The 19,228-nt window shown below is 37.8% G+C and overlaps 1 protein-coding gene across 3 annotated transcripts in view; it reads left to right on the top strand.

The window, feature by feature from the left end:
- SREK1 (splicing regulatory glutamic acid and lysine rich protein 1) overlaps nucleotides 1-18,542 on the top strand; it is a 45,555-nt gene extending 27,013 nt beyond the window's left edge. For all 3 annotated transcript variants that reach the window (XM_042825600.1, XM_042825601.1, XM_042825602.1), the window contains 5 exons: nucleotides 2,223-2,342; nucleotides 6,398-6,907; nucleotides 10,905-11,000; nucleotides 11,630-11,765; nucleotides 12,749-18,542. In XM_042825600.1, the coding sequence (XP_042681534.1) occupies nucleotides 2,223-2,342; nucleotides 6,398-6,907; nucleotides 10,905-11,000; nucleotides 11,630-11,765; nucleotides 12,749-12,901 (1,015 nt within the window). In that variant the 3' untranslated portion in view covers nucleotides 12,902-18,542. The remainder of the gene's footprint in view (nucleotides 1-2,222; nucleotides 2,343-6,397; nucleotides 6,908-10,904; nucleotides 11,001-11,629; nucleotides 11,766-12,748) is intronic.
- Nucleotides 18,543-19,228: the final 686 nt, after the last annotated feature.

Below are 19,228 nucleotides of genomic sequence, written 5' to 3'. Positions count from 1 at the left end.
AGGTAAGTTGCAGAAACAACTTTGTTGCATCTTTTCTGACATTGTGTTCTAATGGGAGAACACAATATATAAAGAAAAGCGTGAGTAGAAGTGCACACTAAGTGGATTGTACTCCCAGTGAAATATGGTGTAAGTGGAGGTTTGGGTTTTGTAGCAGAGGGACAACACAGTACGTTACCTATTGACATCAGACCATTGGGCACCATTTTAATGCAAGAACAGTCATTTGGTCACTTCCTTATTGCAAGCTGTTTCTGTTGCTCTGCTGTTTCTGTAACATGGGATATGACTGAAAAGCTGGGTTGGTGTAACATTCCAGCGATGTCTGCGCTGTTTCATAACAACACAAATTAGATTGAGTTTTAGAAAATAAATTTGCATTCCTCACTTTAAGAAATCTGCGCTTTCAAATATCTGTTGATATCACTTTTTAAAAGTATAGTTTACGTCTGTTACCAGCAATTTTAATTACGTGCTGCAAAAAGAGCCAGGCTGATCGACTGAAGCAAATGCATCCCTAAGAATAAAATGTCCTTCCCATTGTCCTGTTTAGGCTTTTAATCATCTCCATATATCTCTTTCATCTTTATGGTACAAATTTTATTTAGGAGCTTATTTTGGCCAAGTTGTAATTAGTTTGCCCTGAAGTTAGTTTCTACACTACAGTGATGTGGAGCAAAGCGGTAGCTAAAAAAAGGTTGCCTTTCCTCTCCTCTTGGTATATCCTTATTCTGTATGTCTTGAGCTGCAGAAGACAGGTAGAACTGTTATTTTTTCTGTCTTCCTGTTCTTCAGGATTTATTGAGTAAATACATGGCTTTTCTGTCTTTGATAAGTTGAACTTTGTTGTACATGAACCTTTCAGGCAAAGTATTCAAATAATGTGTTGTTTGAAATCTAATATTCAAATTTACCTTTTTATTTTAATTTTCCTAGGAATATGATCTTCCAAAAATGGTGAATACTGGGAAAACAGAGTATAGTAATTTTTAGAAGTGCTGTTTTCGTTACCAAATCTGAGACTGTACTGTATATCAGTATATACAGTATATAATAGGGTGCTCCATATATATATGAGCATATATATATATATAATAGGAGTGCTCCGAAAGTAGTAACTCTTATTCTATTGTGTTGGCCTGCAACATCTAATCTGAACGTTGGTGGTATGTCAGTAGAGGTTGGAGCTTCCCACCAGTATGCCATTGCATTTTGTTGCCATGTGACAGATGGCAGTAGGGGTACAGTGTGATAGAATGGTGTCTGGTAAGGAAATGTGCACAAAGCAAAGCTTTGTCATTGAATTTCTCCATGCAAAAAAATATGGCACTCATTAATGTTCATTGGTGCTTGCTGAATGTTTATGGAGAACAAACAGTGGATGTGAGTACAGTGAGGCCTTGGGTAGTATATTTCAGCAGGGCTGACAGCAACATGAAAGACAATTCAGACAGCCTTGCAGATTTTGAAGATTGCAGGATAGAGGCTTTTGTTCATCGCTCTTAAAAATGCATAGCTAGTGGTATTGACTGGGTTGAAAAGGAGTATTATGTAACTGAATTTGCTATACCAAGTAGTATTATTGTGCTCTTTGTGTTGCTTATAGTTTACATGGGAATAAGTAGGAGGCATTACTTTTAGAGTGATCTAAATAGTTTTGTCAGAAAACTTCAGTTGGATTTCAGTTGGAGCTTCCGCACATTATTTTAATTCCTTTTTTTCATCATTTTTCATCACGAAGTAAATTTTCTTTCTGAATCTTGAGAATTGTTAAATCTGTGCTAACAAATCCTTCCATCTGAAGTGATAACTTTTCTAAATTCTGAACCACAAATGATAGGTTTGGTTTTTTATTTGGCGAACCAACCAAGTGACCAAAACTGCAATAAATGATTGGACCTGAGGAAGAAAAAAACTATTTTTACAAGCTGATCTTAGATCTTAAATACCTTAATTTTCTAAGAAAAGCTATCCCACTGTGATTTTTCCAGAGTATTCATAAAACTTAATACTTTAATGATGAATCTCAAAAGAGAGCATATGCACCAGTTTAAATTTTAAGTAAGCTTATTTATAAAAACGTTAGGCACTGAATTACTAAAATGCCACCCTACGTAATTTTTCATAGTGAGGCCAGATTATTATACCTTTTTCCATTTCAACTGATCTAATTTTTATGAAGTTTCAGTATTAAAGTATTCTTTTTTATCTTGTTCATATAGAAGTCGGTCTGGCAACAGATCGCTCTCAAGACACAAGGACAGGCGCAGATCCCGAAGTCCCCTGAAAAAACGATCTAGATCTAAGGAAAGGCGGAAATCAAGGAGTCGGTCACGCTCTCGGTGAGTTTCCATTCCTAAGAAATGATGTTCTTCTTAGCTACAGTACGAGGTTTTTGAAAAAATCCAATAAATATTTTAGGCGACGGTAAAGCATGGAGCATAAATGCTTCATCCTGTTCCTAGGCTTTGTTTGTGAGGCAGAAGAACAGAACATAGATTTTTATATTGAATTACCTAAACTTCTGTATAGAAGTCCTGTTTCCATGTTTGTACCTATGTAAAATTATAAAATGTCTTGGGTTGGAAAGGACCTTTAAAAATAATCTAGTTACAACCCTGCTGCCTTGGGAAGGGTCACCTTCCAGTAGATGAGGTTGCCCAGATCCCTGTACAGCCTGACCAGGAACACTCCCAGAGATGGTTCATACAATCACAGAATCAAAGAATGGCCTGAGTTGAAAAGGACCACAATGATCATCTAGTTTCAAGCCCCCTGCTGTGTGCAGGGTCACCAACCACCAGACCAGGCTGCCCAGAACCACATCCAGCCTGGCCTTGAATGCCTCCAGGGATGGGGCATCCACAACCTCCTTGGGCAACCTGTTCCAGTGCCTCACCACCCTCCTAATATCTAACCTAAACCTCCCCTGTCTCAGTCTAAAACCATTCCCCCTTGTCCTGTCACTACGCATCCTTGGAAACTGCCATTCCCCTTCCTGTTTATATGCTGCCTTCAAGATCTGGAAGGCCATAATGAGGTCTCCCCAGAGCATTCTCTTTTCCAAGCTAAACAAGCCCAGTTCCCTCAACCTTTCTTCATAGTAGACGTATTCCAGCCATCTGTTCATCTTAGTGGCCCTCCTCCGGACCCGCTCCAAGAGCTCCACGTCCTTCCTGTACTGGGGCCCCAGGCCTGGACGCAGTACTGCAGATGAGGCCTCACAAGAGCTGAGTAGAGGGGGACAATCACCTCCCTCTGTCTGCTGGCCACCGCTTTTTTAATGCAGCCCAGAACACAGTTGGCCTTCTGGGCTGCAAGCACACACTGCTGGCTCATGTCCAGCTTGTCCAGCTTCTTGTCTACCAGGACCCCCAAGTCCTTCTCCACAGACTGCTCTCAAGGGGTTGAGGGTCCCCTAATCTGTCTGCACTTGGCCTTCATTAGTTTTTCATTGGCCCACTTCTCCAGCCTATCCAAGTGCCTCTGGATGGTTTCCCTTCCTCCTAATGTATCAACTGCACCGCTCAGGTTGGTGTCATCCAAACTCACTGAGGGTGCACTCGAAGCCATCATCTCTCACAGATGAAGATGTTGAAGAGCACCAGCCCCAGCACTGACCCCTGAGGGATCATGCTTGTGACCTCCACTGTTCATATCCACAGCTTCTCTGGGCAACCTATTCCCCTGCCTTAGCACCATCTGAATAAAGAAGGTATATCTAACCTAATTTTACCCTCTTTTAGTTTAAGAGCATTAGCTCTTGTCCTATCACAATATTCACTGATGAAGAATCTCATCTTTCTTGTGGACCTTCTTTAAGTATTGGAAGGCTGCTCTAATGTTTCTCCGGAGCCTTCTCTTCTGTAGGCTGAATAACCCCAACTTTCTCGGTCTGTCTTTATAGAGAGATGCTCTAGCCCTCTGATGAGTTTTGCAGACTTTCTTCTGGAGCCACTCTTAACAACTCCATGTCTTTTGTATAGTGAAGCCTCCTATAGGAATGCAGTATTCCAGGTGTTGTCTCAAGAGCAGAGCAGAATGGGAAATCAGCTTTCTGATGTAGCTCAGAATATGATTGGTTTTTTGGGCTTGGAGAGTACGTTGCCAACCCATGTCAGTTTTTCGTCCACCACTGCCCCTCAGTACTTCTCTGTGAGACTTGTCTATCAGGGCACCCACCCAGCCTGTATTCATGTTTGGATTGTTCTAATCCAAGTGCAGGATGTTGCACTTGGCCTTATTGAACTTCATGAGATTCATGGAGACTCCTCAAGCCTTTAAGGGTCTCCCTGGATATCATCTGAACTCGCTGAGGTTGCATTCAATCCCACTGTCCATGTCACTGACAAAGGTGTTAAACAGTATCAATCCCAACACCGACCTCTGAGGAACGCCAGGCGTCACTGCTCTCTACTTTGACCCCAAGCCATTGACTGCAGCCCTCTGAATGTAACTGTTTAGCCAATTCCTTATCTACTGAGTGGTCTGTCAAATACATGTCTCTCCATTTTAGAGACAAGAATGTCATGCAGGAAAAGATAAAGTGCTTTGCACAAGTCAAGGTTGATTAAATCAGTTCTCTAGCCATTTCCAACAATGCTGTAATTCCATTATAGAAGGACACCAAATTTGTTGGGTGTGATTTAGCCTTGGGGAAGCTGTGCTGGCTATCCCCTTTAGTCTCTGCTTTAGCGTGGTTTCCAGGGGGATTTGCTCCACAGTCTTCCAGGCAGAGAGGTGGGACTGACTGCACTGTAGTTATTTACTTTCTGTTTTTAAAAAAGGGGGTTATATTTCCCCTTTTTCAGTCACTGGGAAATTCACTGATTTCCTATGAAATTCCAACAGAGTATTTATAATGTGCATGTGGAAGTAGCTTCATAGTAGAAAACTTGATAATTTTCTTCTTCTTTCATCTCTTTAATGCCCCAATTCATTTAAGGGGAGCTTCATAGCTCTTTTTTTACTGAGAGGAGAAGTTTTGTGGGAAAGAGAACTGTGAATCTTTGGACCTTGGTGGGAACAGTTAGGAGTACTTCATGTAGTTAGGCTTTGTTGATAGCTGACAAAATGTTTTTGATTCTGTCTTGCACTTGTCTGACAGAGTTTTTAAGATATCTACTGATTGTAAGAAGGAAATCCAGTGAAATGTGTATAATAATTAACTGCAAGGTGTTTCTGGTGGCATTGTGAGATCCATTGCTATTGTAGGGATAGCACACTGTCTCGTCTTTATGGACTTAGATTGTTTCTGTGAGATATGTAAAAAAGTGTTTGCCAGAACCTGATAGGTATGGAACATAAAGTAGGAGTTGAGGAAATATATAACTAGAGACTTGATAGAGTGAAGAAAGGTGAGGGCTGTGCTTAGGGTCTTTCCAGTCTGAACGGGTCTCTTTGGGAATCTTTCAAAATCCTGGGCTAGATATCAATACCAAAAGAAACAGCAATTCAGTCTGGTTCCTGTGGATGTGAAAAGGCCTGTTGATCAACTTCTTATAATGTGCTTTGTCCTGTTTGTCTAAACAACTATTGATTTTCATATGTCCTTGAGGCAGCTCATGTGCATGTCCACTAGGTGAGATGGTTGGGAGTCTCGCACTTCCAAATAATCCTCTGCCAAAAGGTAGTGTCGTATTCCAGTCAAAACTATAACTTAATCAGTTTTTTTATTTGACTTGGTTACTAGAACATATGAGTAAGTTTTTCTCACAATTTTTCCTTTTATGAACAGGTGTAATTCTACTTGTTCTATAGAAGTTAACTTGATCTGTTACCCTTATGTTTTCGCTGTCATATAAACTTTCTTACAGTTAGATAATTTTCAAATTCCTGATTACATTAGAGATGATTGAATTGTCTTGAGTTTTGACCTTACATTTGCCTTTTGGGGGAATTTAATCAATGAAATGTAACCCCTGGTTTTGGTTTCTCTGTATTTACTGGTTTGGATTTGCAAGCAGTTCCGGATGTTGATGTGAGAGAGCACTGTAGACTTAAGATTTCTGTCAGTATTCATATGGGGCTGGTTAATTTTCAGTCTCTGTTATATGGATCCAATTTTAGTAAGAAATGGATTTAGAAATGGTAGTGTTTGTCTCAGTTCTGAGAAAATGTAGAATATCTGTCTATATGTAATAAGAATTATGAGGTAAAGAAACTTTAGTACCATTGCCCAGTACAAATGAATTTGATTTCTAATTTGCAGACATTTCCTAGCTATTTAGTCTCCCCCTCATGATAAATTTGAGTGCAAAAGTAGAATTTTGCATAATAGTTATTTTTCAACAGAAGTAGTTTCTCTTGAGCATTTGCTGTATGCTGAAGACTTAGTTGTAGTTTTTATTAGGAAATTCGAAGATGAGTTAATGGATTTGTGTTTGGCTTTTCACAGGGACAAGAAAAGAGACAAGGAAAAGGTCAAGGAAAAAGAAAAGACCAAAGAAAAGGAGAGAGACCGAGACAAGGAGAAGGAAAGAGACCGGGATAGAGACAAAGAAAGGGAAAGAGAGAGAGATAAGGAGAGAAACAGGGACAAGGACAGGGATAAAGACAAAGATCGAAACAAAGATCGGGAGAGAGTCAAAGATAGGGATAGAGACAGGGACAAGGAAAGGGAAAAGGAGAAAGATGAAAAGGAAAAAGACAGGGAAGATGTAGATCAGAACAAAGAAAAAGATGATGACAAAGATGGGGAGAAAGATAGAGAGAAGATGAAGGATAGGGAGGGAGATAAGGACAAGGGAGGGGACAAAGAGAAAGAAAGAGAAAAAGAAAAGGAAAGAGATGGGGATAAGGAGAGGGAGCGAGAAAAAGAGAGAGATGATAAAAAGAAGAAAGATAAGAGATCCAGAACTCCCCCAAGAAGCTATAGCTCTTCAAGAAGATCGCGTAGCTCCAGCAGGTTTGTTATTTTGAATTTTTTTAATGCTTTTTTGAACTTATCAGCACAACAAAATAAATCTCTTTTTCACGTTTCAGTACTACCATCTTGATAGTTCAGTTTCTGTTCCTTTGTTTAGTATATTTCCCAGTGAAGTAAAATGAACTACAAAGAAATCTGTATCTTACTTGGAAGTAGTAGTTTGTTGTCAGGCTGCTGGTGCTTGCCTTCACTTAAATATACAGTATAGTATTTGAGGGCAGTAAGTAGATGGTTGTTGTGCCATTTCTCTGTGTTGGAGCCAACAGATGGAGGGGCATCACACATTGTCCTGATGAAAGTATGAATCATCAATGTGTAATTTCTTGGTTACTTGTATAGAGTCATTGAATATGCTGGGTTGGAAAGGACCCACAAAGATCACAGGCTCTTCCAATAGGACCACTAAGAAATTGAAACAGCCTCTTCAGAACAGCTAGTCTAACTGGAAAAAAAAGCAGTCAGTGGTCCTATACTCCAGGTGACAGTACTGGAGCTAGTTCTGTTGAACATCATCAGTGGCCTAGCCAGTGGGACTGAACACACTCTCAGCAAGTCTGCAGACAGTACTGAACTGGTAAGAGCTGACAGTGTGTCAGAGGGCTGTGCTGCCATTCAAAGGAACATCAACAGACTTAAAAAATGAGCTGAAGCTGAACAGGACTGTGCTGAGTCCTGCAACTGTGCAGGAACAGCTCTACAGACCAGTGCAGTGAGAGTGCTGATTGACTGGAAGGCCAGCTGGCAGAAAAAGAACTGGTGGTTCTGATGAACCCCTAGGTTAACATGAGCCAGCAATGCACCCTTGCAGTCAAGAAGGACGGTGGTATGCTGAGCTGCTCTTTCTAGAGAAGAGTTTTGTGAGCAAACAAAAGGAAGGTTACTCTTTCCTCAGCGCTGGTGGTGCCAGATCTGGAATACGGTGACCAGTTCTGGGCCTTCCAAGTACAAGAGAGAAACAGACCTAACTGCAGTACATCCATTGAAGAGCCACAAAGCTGATGAAGTGTCTTGGAGCACCAGTCCTACAAGGAGAGCCTGGGAGAGCTGGGTTTCTTTATTCTGTAGAGGAGAAAGCTGAGGAACGTCCTAAGAAAACACACAGGTTTCTAGTGGGAGAGTGTAAATGAAGACTGTAAGAAGAGTGGAGACAGATTCTTCTTAATGGCCAGCGAAAGAGCTGAAAGAAGTAGACACATATTGTGGTCTGGACAATAAGGCGTTGAGGTGGACTGTGACCTGGCTGAAGGAAGGAAGCCAGAGAGTTGTGGTCAGTGGGACTGAGTTTAGTTGAAGGACTCTTGTGGAGTCCTTCAAGGGTTGGTTCTGGGACCAGTACTACTCAGTATATTCATGAACGACTTGGATGAGTGAGGGAATAGAATGCACTGTCAGCAAGTTTGCTGATGACATACAACTGGGATGAGTGGCTGACAGGCCATAAAGCTGTGCTGACATTCATCAAGTCCTGGACAGGCTGGAGAATTGGACAGAGGGAAATTTAATGAAATATAGCAAGGACAAGTCGAGTCTTGCATCTGGGCAAAAACAACCTCACGTGCCAATATTGGTTGAGTACTGAACTGTGGAGAGCAGTGTAGGGGGAAGAGAGTTGGAGGTCTTGATGGACAGCAGGATGACCATGAGCCAGCACTGTGCCCTTGTGGCCTAGAAGGCCAGTGGCATCCTTTGGTGTATTAGAAGTGGTATGGTTAGTAGGTTGAGAGGGGTTCTCCTTCCCCGCCCCTCTGCCCTGGTGAGATTGCATCTGGAGTATTGTGTCCAGTTCTGGAGCCCTCAGTTCAAGAAAGACAGGGAACTGCTTGAGAGAGTCCACCTCAGAGCCACAAAGATGATTAAGGGAGTGGAGCATCTCCCTTACAAGGAAAGGCTGAGGGAGCTGGGTCTCTTTAGCTTGGAGGAGATGGGGGAGTGACCTCATTAATGTTTATAAATAGGTAAAGGGTGAGTGTCAGGAAGATGGAGCCAGGCTCTTCTCATTGAAATCCATTGACAGGACAAGAGGCTGTTGGTGCAGTCTGGAACAGAGGAGGTTCCACATAAATATGAGGAAAAACTTCTTCACTATGAGGGTAACCAGAACACTGGAACAGGCTGCCCGGAGAGCTTGTGGGATCTCCTTCTCTGGAAACATTCAAAGCCCTCCTGAACATGTTCCTGTGTGACCTGATGTAGGTGTTCCTGCACAGGCAGTGGGTTGGACTAGGTGATCTTTCAGGGTTTCTTCCAATCCCTGACATTCTGTGATGTTGTGATACTGAAACACAGAAAGACATTTCTTTATAATGCTTAAATTGTGGTGGTGTTGTTTTGTTTTGTTGTTTTCTGTTTTATTTTCTGGGAAGCCCAGAACGTTGTCCAGGAAGACTGAGGAGATTCAGTCCATAGAGATACACAAAGCCTGACTAAATGTGTCCCCAAGTAATCTGCTGTAGTTGACTTTGTTTTGACTGAGATCTGGAATATGGTTAGGTGAATTTCACGGAGCTCTTCCAACTTCAGTAACTATTATTGTCTCAAGAAGTATCTGACAATAAGTTAGGCTGCTAAGCCCCAGTTAGTTTGTATATAAGGGAGTCTGTTTACTTTGGTGATTGACTTTGCCGATTGACTTTGCCTACTTGACACTTAAAAATCAGAATCTGAAAATACAGTTTTGTTATTGTTTGAACACTAGTTACCTAGTTATTCACAGACATGCAGGAAAGCAACATAAATATCCATTTTATCCATGGATAAAAATGCGTTTCCAAAATCCTTATATGAAAAAATGTACTGATAAACGTGGGGGTGTTCAAGATGAGATGCGTGTTAACAGTAAACCAGTGTTATCTCAGTGTAACCTTGTGACTACTTTTTATTTCTGTTTACCAAATATCAAATCAATCTTATGATCCTACTAAACAAAATTATCTCTGAAATTTTGTACCGTGAAGCTCTTGTCCTTCAGAAGTTTAGGCTAGATGAAATTGCAGATGAAATGAATCTAGTTAGTTTTAAAAAACAGGTCTTAATATATCCTCCTGTTATTCATCTAATAACTTTTGATTCCTTGCACTTTATAAACATCAGAGAAATTAGATGTTAATGGCAGATGCTGGAATGCATAATTGTATCTTCCATGGAATATGTTGAAATGCACTCACAGCTAGTTTTAATTTTTCCTGCTCTGCATCAGTAGTTCTTCCTGTTTCCTTTGCCTATTCTATGGAGAGGAAAGAGTTATCTTTGATAGCTAGAGGTTTTGCATTTTTGTTGAACAAAGCTTTACTTTCTCGATTTTTGATGTATTTTAACATGTGCCTCAGTATATGTTAACCAGCTAATAAATGTTCTATTGTATTCAAAACCAGATTCCAGAATAGAAACTGAGCAAATGTATCTGTATAAAGAAGCTGTTTTGAGCTGTGTTTGTTGAGCATAGAGTGTTAGGCAAAGAATAAATAGAAAATGGCCTGTTTTAATTTCAACAACAGCTTAAACTTCATTATGCAGTATTTGCTTCTGAACTTCAGTCATGCTGAACTGAAATTCTGGTGATCCTGAGTGTTTAATTCTAAGTTCTGAAGTTCATATTGCTGAAGTTATACCTTTTGTGTATATGTCGCTCTTCATTCAATTCGAGTTTTCTCCTGATTGAAGAAATTCTTATTTAATACAGTATTAGTAAATGTTTCATTTGTGAGGTTTAAGTACAAGCACGGGTGGGTAAGCATAAAACTGAAATCTAAAATGACACAGTCTTTTTTTCCACTTCATGCTTGTGTTCTCCCTTTTCCTGCCACTCTGAAACATGAAAAAGTTCTTCTGCTTTGTGTAGTGTAGAAATCATTGTATATAATGTTAAACTCAGGAGTATTTACTTAGCTGTTATGACAGTTCTTTTTAAGAGATTTTATACAATTTCTGAGTTTATTATTTGTTGGTTTTTGTTTATGTGGAATTTTTTGTCATGCAGAGAAAGGCGTAAGAGGAAGAGTAGAAGTCTTTCTAAGTCTCCTAAAACATCCAAAGGAACAAAAAGAAAGTCTTCACGAACTCCTTCTCCAAGAAGGTCAGTTTGATGTAAATAAACATTAGTGAGTAATAAAGAAGATACAATGTTGTATTTCAATTCAACAAAACATAAAGATCAATATTCTGGAAAAAAGGAGTCAATTTCTTCTTCTTCTTCTTTTTTTTTTTTTAGTGCAGAGAGTTATCTAATAAAAAGTGGATGCAGACAATTTCTGTTGGTCAGTGTGATGCAGTTTTAATTAAAAAAAACAAACAGAACTTCAAGAACTTGAGGGATTTTAAGTGTTACACTTTGAATTGTCATCTGTCTGTCAGTGAGACAGATGTTCTCTTAAAGAGCTCTTCCTCAAGTACAGTTTAATTCACTTTTCTGTTTGCTCACACTGTGCACTCTAAACATGTGTTCCTTAGCTCTCTTCAGTCAGAAAATCCTCTTGTTCCTATGCCGCTGTTATGTTTTGGATTTATTATTTTTATTTTATTTATTTATTTATTTATCAACTAAATGGTTTGAAGATGATCAAAACCTTTCATAGAGAAACCAGGATACCAATATTTTTAGTTACTCTTCTGTGCAGTGTACTGTGCAATACAGTTCATGTAAGCTCTGGTAGTTCATTTGCTGCTTTTGGATCATTTAATTTGAATGAAAATGTTCTTGAACAGAAACAAGAAAGAGAAAAAAAGAGAACGAGATACATATAATGAAGGAAGAGAAAGAGAACGCTCCAACTCCAAGAAAAAAAGTAGTAAAGAGAAAGAGGGAAGGGAGAAATCTGACAAAAGCACCACTGCTTTGAAGGTAAGCTCTGCAATCAAGCGATTATAAATAGAGAGCTGCAGAAGGAGTGATAACTGGAATATCCTGCTTTCTTTTTCTTTCATTTTCTCTTTTCTCCTCAGCGAATTATTGCCTCTTGAAACAATTGAGGTTAGCTTCTGCTAGCAGGAGATGAAAGTTGTTTTCTGTGAGATGTTAGTAGGCCAACTTTTGTGTTTAAACTTTATTCAACCACTAGGAACTTGTATGTATAGTCTACAAAAACGCAATGTTATTCTTTCTCTCTCTTTTCTGTTAGTTGCCATATTTTAAGGCTTGGTTGGTTGCCTAACTGTGGAAAGATCAAGGAAGCTGACTGTGTAGATAAGCAGTAGGCTTCTGGGACATTTTCACTCTGCAGTGCAGCCTGTCCCTGGTTGCTTTGGTCCTGGGCTGTGTGCTGAACTCTGCAGGAAGTAAAATGAAGATTTGGGGAAGAATAGTGTGGGATTTTCCCTTGCAAAATAGAAGTTGGTGTGATTAAGGAAAGAATAATCTTCAAATTATTAAACCTCTATTTTGAAAAGCAGTGTGCCCTTAAAGGGTAGCTTGTTGTACTTATAGTGATTCAGCTATTATAAGATGTCTGATGTCTATGCTATGTGACCACTTACTGAAGAACTGAAGGTAAAATGCATGAGTTGAGTCACAAAATACATGAAACGAAAATTGTAATCTTGCTTTGTTCACAATATATGGTGAATTCTTAATGTAAGTTCCACTGTATAGTTTATTGTTTTATGTGGATATTAGAGGTAAAGACAGATCACTCTACCACAGTGATTTCTTCAGCAACACTTGATTATGATGCCGGACTTCAGCCACCTGAAGTTGCTGATGTATCTACTAACATTTTTTTAAATTGCTGATACTAAGTATGATGAAAAATTGAGGAAGCCAGAATAGCAGCAGTTATTTGGAAGTCATATCCCTTAATGCTGAGAGAAAGATTTTGTCTTTGACAGGACAAAGATCACGCTAAAGAGGATCAGAATTCAGAAACTGACAAAGATGTTGACAACAGAGATACACAAAGGACAGATGAAGTCAAACTTCAGCAGAATGGAAACTGTCAACCAAACGAAGATAACCTCTCAATTAAAATGGAAGAGGTTTAAAGCAAGGAATCAACCTCTGTCTCAACTTAGGAATGAAATCCAAAGCTTATTCCCAGAATGAGGAAGAAAACGTCAAAGCAATCAACCTGACCATGTTGATAGCACTAACAGCTCTTTCAATTCTTGTGATAGCTTTGTTGTCTTCTTGTTGTAAAGCAGGAAAGCACAGACCAGTAGTTATACCATGCAAAAGCATATGTCATCAGAGCTATTCATCTCTGAAACTCCATGCATTTCCATGATGGCTGTACTTATAGGTAAAATGATTTATGTTAAGTTTAGCCATAGGCTGCTAAATAGGAACTGAAAGAAGTAAACCTTTACTACCCCTAAAAAAAAAAAAAAAGAAAAAAAAAAAAAAAAAAGCTGAAGATAAACATTGAAAGTTGTTTTAAAATGTTGCTTGTTGATGAATTTTGTGTTATTTTACTTTGTGGGTTAAGAAGTCCACAGAAACTTCAGTGTGTACTTTTTTATGTGCTTGGAAGTGGTGCATAAATGTACACACTTTCTTTTGGTGTAAATGACAGCTGTTGGAAAAGTTTTTATGGTTCTTATGATATATGCCCAATGACTAGTATGTTCTTCATTTGCTCACTGCTTGAGGTTTGTGGGTTTTATTATCTAAAATAATTTCTTACCAATATCCCTGAACTCAGTATTTGCTTAAAGTATTTGAACAATGCATGCTACTTTTCTGTTCCTAAAAGGAACATTGCCATGTATGATGATAACAGGTTAGCTTATTGAGTTATTTTCAGGTTGTTTTGTTTTGTTGTTCTCTTCTGTTCCACAACTGAGCACATCTGTATATTAGGAGAACTTAACAGCTTTGTTTTTTTGACATGTACTGCAGTATGTCTGTTCAGCTGCAAATGGTACAGGTGCCATTATGAAATTAAATTTTTTCTTGTTTAAAAAATTCGAGAGCACAAGCATAAGCTTTAGTGCCTTCTTAAAATGTGGTATTTTCAAGAAATATGTATGTGCTATAACATTTTCAGCTAAATCTTGCATCATCTCTATTGCTGTTTTGCCACTACCATACTACAGACAAGAGTGCAAGTAATTTTTCAGAATGGATGTTTAGTTCACTTATTTAAGTAGAACAGGTCCATTTTTACAATTATTTTTTATTTTCAGAAAAGATAGAGTAAATGTAATGATGCATTTTGGGGACCATCACTGTACAAAGATAGTAGCTGAATACAGCGTATTTTCTGAACACCTGCATCACAGGCAGCCCTTAAGATACTAATTACATTTGGATGGCCTTAACAGTTACCTCTCCATCCTTTTCTCTGATATCCATCAGGTGTTGTACAATGAATTTAATGCAGAGCTGGGGGTGGAAAATACTTGGGGAAGAAATGTTCTAATTTACATAGGAGTTATATGTTAGATAATCTTTTTTCATTCTTTGGTGAGAAAGCATGTAAGAAGCAAATGACAAAGCCGGTATTTTTTTCAAGTAAAACCATAATTTGTGCTTTCTGAGCTAATGTAACCAGTTTCATTGTTGTGAGATTTTTTAAGAGTCGTATTTACAAACTTACTTATACCTAAAATCAGGTAGATTATACACCTTATTACAATCAAATGAATTAATTGCCTTACCTCATGGAAGGAGTTTCATTCAGTTAGAAATTAAAAAAGGCTTAATAGGATACTAGCAGTTTGCCTTCAATTTCCTTTTCTTTTGCATAGTTAATTCTTATGAAAATAATTTTTAAAAAGCATAATACAGGGAACGAAAAATGTGTCCAATTCCTAAGGTAATGAAACCTAATTTGATTGTGAAGCTGCTTAATCACTTGTCATTTTTGATAGGATTTAGTGTTCTTCCCACTGTGTACATTTAAGACTATAGAAAATGCTTTACCATGTAAAGTATAGACAGTCATTTTTGTGATGTTTAAGCCACGTGCTGATGGTTGGTTAACAGCTTACTCTGATAAAAGAATGACAAATCTGTACGCTTAAAGGAAGGTTGTGAAGGATTGTGTCTTGCAGCAACAGCTGTCTTATTTATGATGTGTAAGTAGAGTAGAGCAAAGAGGTTGTTTGTGTACTTGTTATCTTTGTTACCATTTCACTAATAAAATTAAGTATTTTAGAGGGAAGTTTCTGCTGTTACAAACTTATTAAAGAAACATTTTGGTTGGTCATCAGGTTTTATTCAGGCAGCTTTTTTTTTAATTTGAAATGTGGATGCAAGTTAAAATACACCTGTATTATTTATAATATCTTGGAAAAGATAATTTACTCCTTCTCTGGGAGAAATTAAAGTGTACATAGTACATCATATTTCAGTTCATCTTAGTTTGATTTTCTTAGTTTTGTAATCCTGAATTCGCATAGTTCAGAATGTGTACATGGTTGTGCACAATTAGTGAAGAAAAATGACGTGGAAAATTCATAGGTAACAATGGCAGCATTAATAGCTAATATATCATATATATGCAGCATACTAAGATAGATTTTATGTGAGTTAATATTCCCTTTTAAAAAAGCTTTGAGAAGGGAGGGGAAAAAAAAGAATATACACCAAATACACACATTTCCTCCTCCCAAACTGTGTTTTCTTACAAATACTGTATTTTCTGTTCTGCCTTGTAGTACTTTGTAGTTCTGTGAGGATAGTTTTATCTCTTTGTATTAGGTGTTTAATGGTTCTCTTCTTTGTTTAAAAAAAAGAAAAAAAAGAAAAAAAAAAAAGCCACCATTGGATGATTAATGTTTTGTAAAACACCCATCACCACAGAGGGCAGATCACTTTTAAACCAGTACTGGAACAGTACCTCCTTGCTCTGCCACGTTTGTGTGTTTGACCCATTAAGTGTGTGTGTCTTCTAGTGGAAGTCCATGCCTTGATCGTATTGGATTTGCATGCTGAGCTGCTGTGTCAGTAGTTTGCTTTTGCACTTCTATGAGTTGATAAAACTAAATGATGGTTTTGAGAACAGTGTAGTTTGTGGTAGCTGTATTGTTTTAGGTGTAATTTCATTTAACTTGGCCTTTGGATTCTGCCTACACATTAGTTGCCTGGTTTTTTTTGTTGTTGTTGGTTTTTTTTTGTTGTTTTTTTTTTTTAATGTCAATTTCAGATAGGTACAACCGAATTAGCTTTAGTTAACCAGCTGGCTAACAGCATCAACCTAGGCACAGCGTGGTTTATGTGATGAGTTGACCATTTGAGTGGCTTACTGGTTTACTCCTCTGCTGAAGTAAATTCTACAGTCTGTATCATGCTCTGTGTTGCTTGCAATTTGTTTGCTGGTGTTTTCCAGCCTAGGTATGTGTAAGGCAATAAATTTAATTTTGAATTCTGCTGATCTGTTTGCTAATGGTAGCTTCTCTGGTTTGCCTTCAGTTTGTAATAATTATATTTAGGAATTTCTGTGATACTCTTTTGGTCTAATCAAGAGGTAAAAAAAGTAAAGGCTGCCTTGTATGACAAATTCTTACATGCTGCATACAAGTTTCTGTTACTATTTTCAGTTACTCTTTTTAACATTATAATCACTGAAAGCAGTAATGCCCTAGTGGTATGTATATTCTTTACTCTTAAAACTGAAGCATCTCTGTATCACTCTCTTTTTGTAAGTTTGTAATGAAACACGCATTTCAATTTTGCAAGCCATTCACTTAAAGGAAAAAATAAAAGACAAATCATCTTGTTTCAGTGTGAAAGTGGAATTCTGAGAGTAAAACAATTTCTAAGTACGTAAGTTCAGCACAGTGAAGTATACTGCAAATTGGGGCATGTAATGCCTCCAGTTTGACACATGATGATACTTCAGGTTTTGTGTAAATGAATGAATTACTGTTTTTGGTGTTGTCATTATTTTAAAAGCAAGGTTTGGATGTAGTGACACAAATACTGAGAGCTGTAAGTGACTAAACTAATGTAAACCTGTAGATGATTAGTTCAGAGAGGTCTAGTTTTCTCACCAGCAGATAGAGTGTGGATAGGTGAAATTCATAGATATTCTTAATGTTATTACAACCTGAAATTTGATTTTGTTTGCTAATGTCTAAACAGGAAACTTTCCAGCCTGTATGTGAAGTTTATTTTTTATATGGTGAAAAGTGTAATTAAAGTAATACTGAAAGCATTGTATAAAAGGGATTTCTTTTGCCTAATGTCAGATAAATTCAGTTGTGTTTAATTTTAAACTCCTTGACAATGTCTCTGTATGTAGTATTTATTTTCATTTAAGATTCAGGAATGCTTCATGTATAGGTGAGCCACATCATGGGATCTGAGCACATTAGTCTGGATTTTTCTCAGTAATCGCTTCAGTGTAAAACAGCTTGAGGCAGTTGTCTGATGATACATCCGTGCAGCTCCTTTGCCCATGTCTGAGAGCAGTTCTCTTAAGGCTTCAGTTCTGTACTTTTTGAGTAAATTAAGCCATTTAGGATCTATTTATGAATTCCAGTTTTCAAGATGTTTTCAGAAACCAAGAACTCTATTATCAAGAAGGCCTAAGAAAAATTTGTTGTAGCTGTTTTACAATTTTTGAGATTAGTACAGGAGTTCACTGAAGTAAAAATGAGATTTAGCTGTTTATTTTCTTGTGGAGAGCTGCAGTTTACACATTTGGATTCACAGCATTATTTTATTTTATTTTTTTTTACTATAAGATAAACAAGTGCCAAACTTGATGAAAGGCTTAAGATTGGAGTACAAAATATGTTCTGTACTAACTGGGCAAAGGAGATTTTCTCACATAGAGGTTATCTGTCTTTCTTGGTCAGAAAGACTTTTTATCAGCAGTGGAAAAAGTCATTTGTTCTTACTGTCATTCAGTCCTTGATGTTCTTAGCTGAGTTAAGTAGCTCTTATAATGCAGATATTAGTGTGCTAGGTAGCAAACTGTAACTATTCCTAAAGGATATTTTAATCTAATGACTATAGTAGTATTTTAGTTTTGAACTATTGAGAAGGTTAATACATTGATATAATAACTCAGATCTGCTTCAGCAGATCTGTTATTTACAGTAGAATTATGCAAATGTACTTTTTGTGTTCTTTGATAGTTAAATGTCAAATATATTTAGGGAGTGATAAGGGGATAAAGGTAATGACAGGAAGCAAGCAGATTTCTTAGAAGAGTAAGTTGCTGTACTAAGTAAAACTTTTAGCACAAAGATTTAAAACTGCTGCTACAGTGACGGGTACATCATGGTCTACTTAGAAGCTAGTGCTTCATATATACATAAATTTCATAATAATTTGATTAAAGGAGTGAGTGATCTGCTCTAGGAACATCAGGAGAGGAATTTAACTTGCAGAGTTAATGTAGCTTATCAGTAGATCATTTCTGGTGTTTTTCTCAGTGATACAGGAGCCATGGTAAGTTTGTTCTACACAGCATGAATCACAACCTGTGCTCAAATGTGCCTGGGTATCCTGTACACTACAGCAGCAAAAATATTACTGCCCCTCCTCTAAATCAGATGTTTTGTTAGTAAAGGAGGCCTTTTAAGTTTAATAAATGTATATCCAAGCTTGTTCCGTGTTAGTAGAATATATTTTTGCATTATTGAAGCAACTATGAAATGGTACTAGTAAAGAAATGTCAACTGCTGCTATTACGTTGTTATTTTTGTGAATAAACTATGTCCCAAAGCATTATTGGTGTCATAGCTCACTTTTACTAAGTACAGAGAGATATACCAAATGGCTGTGAAGCAGTTCTGTCTTCTGTTTGATTTATTTATTTATTATGTCTACATCTGGACCCAGAGACTTTAGCTCTTGGTTGGATTGAAATTGGCAAGAATATTTACTGCAGGAATGGTGGTGAGAGGCTAAGGCCTTTCTGGAATCCCAGCCCCCCCAAGGAGCAATGTTTTTTCTTCCCCACAGGAAACTGCCCAAGCAGGCAGAGTTTGTCATTTTTAAACAAATGATTAGTTGATAAACGTGGATGTACAGAAGTATACATCAAAATTTGTTTAATTATGTAGAGTTAGGGTTTCACAGGATATTTTAGTATGAACAGTATATGATAATTTGCTGTCACGGATATTTTCATACTAAAATCCACTGTTCTCAGTGCTAAAGCTTCTCTATCAAGATATAATTTGTATGGACGTGCTTCTCAGTGCATTTTAAACTTCTACTTGTTCAATAGGGATCTTGTAATTTTGAGTTACCATGTTTGTAACGAATCGTGTGGCTGGTTCAGCTCTGTCTGATCAGGTGGTGTCATCAGCTGCACTTCATCATGTTTCTCCTTTGAATGAAAATGGGAAAAAACACGTTGAGATGGCTCAGCAGTGGCTCAAAATTCTCTGTTTATTTCATCATTTCCC

This window comes from Centrocercus urophasianus, unplaced genomic scaffold, assembly GCF_019232065.1.
Source record: "Centrocercus urophasianus isolate 14NV4802_14NV808 unplaced genomic scaffold, USGS_Curo_1.0 seq_25, whole genome shotgun sequence".
Classification (NCBI taxonomy): Eukaryota; Metazoa; Chordata; class Aves; order Galliformes; family Phasianidae; genus Centrocercus; species Centrocercus urophasianus.
This window is presented reverse-complemented; position numbering and strand designations above follow the sequence as displayed.